At 48.0% G+C, this 3,478-nt stretch overlaps 1 protein-coding gene across 1 annotated transcript in view; it reads left to right on the top strand.

Annotated features, from left to right (window-relative positions):
• arap1 (ArfGAP with RhoGAP domain, ankyrin repeat and PH domain 1) overlaps nucleotides 1-3,478 on the top strand; it is a gene marked incomplete at its 3' end in the record, with an annotated part of 64,620 nt that overhangs the window by 46,969 nt on the left and 14,173 nt on the right. Inside the window, exons 10-12 of the mRNA XM_016550001.1 lie at nucleotides 1,046-1,245; nucleotides 2,390-2,475; nucleotides 2,556-2,742. Coding sequence (XP_016405487.1) covers nucleotides 1,046-1,245; nucleotides 2,390-2,475; nucleotides 2,556-2,742 — 473 coding nt within the window. The remainder of the gene's footprint in view (nucleotides 1-1,045; nucleotides 1,246-2,389; nucleotides 2,476-2,555; nucleotides 2,743-3,478) is intronic.

Below are 3,478 nucleotides of genomic sequence, written 5' to 3' on the forward strand. Positions count from 1 at the left end.
TGTGTGAGTGAGTGAGTGAGTGTGTGTGTGTGTGTGTGTGTGTGAGTGTGAGTGTGTGTGTGAGTGAGTGTGTGTGAGTGAGTGAGTGTGTGTGTGTGTTGTCTGGCTCCTTCTCTCACATCTGTTGTGGTTTTGTATATTTTCCTCCTTTGAGCTGCTCAATGAATCTGAAGGTCATCTGTGTGTGAAATGCACATGTTTAACTTGCTGGGTTTCAGTATAAAACCCAGTGAAACCTATTCACATACGGTCAGAATTAAACTACTAAAAAACTAATAAAAAACTAAAATATAAGTATTAGATGAAAAAAAAAACTAAAATTAAAACTAGTTTAAAATAAATGAAAGTTACTTAAATATTAAATATTACAAAAAGTAAAACTGAAGTAAAAATAAAGAATTAAAAATAAAAATAGAAGAAAAACTAGCAAAAATTACAAAAGCACATAACAAAATTACTAAAATCTAATTGCAATTAAATAGGGCTGTTAAACGAATAATCACAATTAATCGCATCCGAAATAAAAGTTTTAGTTTACATAATATATGTGTGTGTACTGTGTATATTTATTATGCATATGTGACCCTGGACCACAAAACCAGTCATAAGGGTACATTTTTTAAAATATATAATCTGAAAGCTGAATAAATAGCTTTCCATTGATGTATGGTTTGTTAGGATCGGACAATATTTGGCCGAGATACAACTATTTGAAAATCTGGAATCTGAGGGTGCAAAAAAATATAAATATTGAGAAAATCATCTTTAAAGTTGTTCAGATGAAGTTCTTAGCAATGCATATTACTAATCAAACATTAAGTTTTGATATATTTACGGTAGGAAATTTACTAAATATCTTCATGGAACATGATCTTTACTTAATATCCTAATAAGTCGTGTGGAAGTCGTAGCCTAATGGTTAGAGAGTCGGACTCGTAACCCAGAGGTACTTTCACTAATGATTTTTGGCATTGTTAATACTGCAGTGTTAAGAAGGTTTGTGTAGATGTTGGAGAGCAGCATAATGACGGGTCTGTGTCTGTAGTTTCGTAGCGGATACGGATCAGCTGAAGGATCAGTGGGTGGAGGCCATGCGCAACTCTATCGCAGAGGCCTTGTCCAATTACGAAGTGGCTGAGCGGATCTGGGCGGAGCCGTCCAATCAGATGTGTGCCGACTGCAGCGCTGCCAAACCTGAGTGGGCCGCCATCAACCTGACTGTGGTTTTCTGCAAGCGATGTGCAGGTAACGACAGCTGACCCATCACGACCCGCGACAGCCGACCGATCACGACCCGCGACAGCCGACTGATCACGACCCGCGACAGCTGACCGATCACGACCCGCGACAGCTGACCGATCACGACCCGCGACAGCTGACCGATCACGACCCGCGACAGCTGACCGATCACGACCCGCGACAGCTGACCGATCACGACCCGCGACAGCTGACCGATCACGACCCGCGACAGCTGACCGATCACGACCCGCGACAGCTGACCGATCACGACCCGCGACAGCTGACCGATCACGACCCGCGACAGCTGACCGATCACGACCCGCGACAGCTGACCGATCACGACCCGCGACAGCTGACCGATCACGACCCGCGACAGCTGACCGATCACGACCCGCGACAGCTGACCGATCACGACCCGCGACAGCTGACCGATCACGACCCGCGACAGCTGACCGATCACGACCCGCGACAGCTGACCGATCACGACCCGCGACAGCTGACCGATCACGACCCGCGACAGCTGACCGATCACGACCCGCGACAGCTGACCGATCACGACCCGCGACAGCTGACCGATCACGACCCGCGACAGCTGACCGATCACGACCCGCGACAGCTGACCGATCACGACCCGCGACAGCTGACCGATCACGACCCGCGACAGCTGACCGATCACGACCCGCGACAGCTGACCGATCACGACCCGCGACAGCTGACCGATCACGACCCGCGACAGCTGACCGATCACGACCCGCGACAGCTGACCGATCACGACCCGCGACAGCTGACCGATCACGACCCGCGACAGCTGACCGATCACGACCCGCGACAGCTGACCGATCACGACCCGCGACAGCTGACCGATCACGACCCGCGACAGCTGACCGATCACGACCCGCGACAGCTGACCGATCACGACCCGCGACAGCTGACCGATCACGACCCGCGACAGCTGACCGATCACGACCCGCGACAGCTGACCGATCACGACCCGCGACAGCTGACCGATCACGACCCGCGACAGCCGACCGATCTTTTTTTTTTTTTCACAATTTAAATTGTAGTTTTTACCAGAAAATTACCATTTGATTTTTTCCCCCAATTGGTGCAGCCCTATTTCTGCAGCTGTCTGTGTGTTTGTCTGTGACAGGAGAGCATCGCGGTCTCGGCCCGAGCATATCTAAAGTACGCAGTCTCAAAATGGACAAGAAGGTCTGGAGCGAAGATCTCATCCAGGTGTGTTTAGTTTATGTGAGTGTTTTCTGGTTCTTGACGTCCTTGCGCTTGTCTTCATCAGTCCTCTCCTCGTGTCCCAGCTGTTCCTCGCTCTAGGAAACGAACGAACCAATCAGTTTTGGGCGGCGAACGTCCCGCCCAGCGAGGCCTTGACCCTGAATAGCAGCAGCGAGGAGCGACGTCGCTTCATCACGGCAAAATACCGCGAGGGCAAATACCGCCGATATCACCCGCTGTTCGGAAACCAGCGAGAACTCAATAACGTGAGTCAGAGTGAACACAAAACACTCCACACTAAACCACTAGTGTAATGATATGTGACCCTGCAACCCTCTACATTGCGAGTAAATCACTCGCATATGCGACTAAATCTTCACTCTGGGCGACTAAATGATGTCTAATATTAGCCAATGGCTAATAAATTCTCAGATTTTACTCGCCAGTGTGTGAGTTGGAGGCTAAGTATAAGTTTAGCACAGATATATTTTCACTCGCCAAACACTCTGACTGAGCGCTTCAGAGTTTCACTCTCCGTCAAGCGATCTGTGCTATTTATCATTTCATCTCAATGGATGCGCAGTGCACCTGTGTTTGTGTATTTGGCGTAATGTAAACTAGTGTGAAGGCGCACGACTCGCTGACGCTTTCTCTCACACACACGCAGAGAGAGAGGGAGAGAGAGAATTGAAATCACACGGGCCACTAACAGACCCGGCAGCAGCTTACTGTCTTTACCAGGCTGAGAGACAGAGACAGAGACAGAGAGAGGTCAAAATAACACATGCATGAATAGCATAAAACTGTTTTACTATTGAATGCATCTGTGACCCTGGAGCACAAAACCAGTCATAAGGGACATATTTATGCATCATCTGAAAGCTGAATAAATAGGCTTTCCATTGATGTATGGTTTGTTAGGATAGGACAATATTTGGCCGAGATACAACTATTTGAAAATCTGGAATCTGAGGGTGCAAAAAAATCTAAATATTGAGAAAATCAT

The sequence above is a fragment of the Sinocyclocheilus rhinocerous genome, unplaced genomic scaffold, assembly GCF_001515625.1.
Source record: "Sinocyclocheilus rhinocerous isolate Xijiao unplaced genomic scaffold, SAMN03320098_v1.1 scaffold4118, whole genome shotgun sequence".
Lineage (NCBI taxonomy): Eukaryota > Metazoa > Chordata > Actinopteri > Cypriniformes > Cyprinidae > Sinocyclocheilus > Sinocyclocheilus rhinocerous.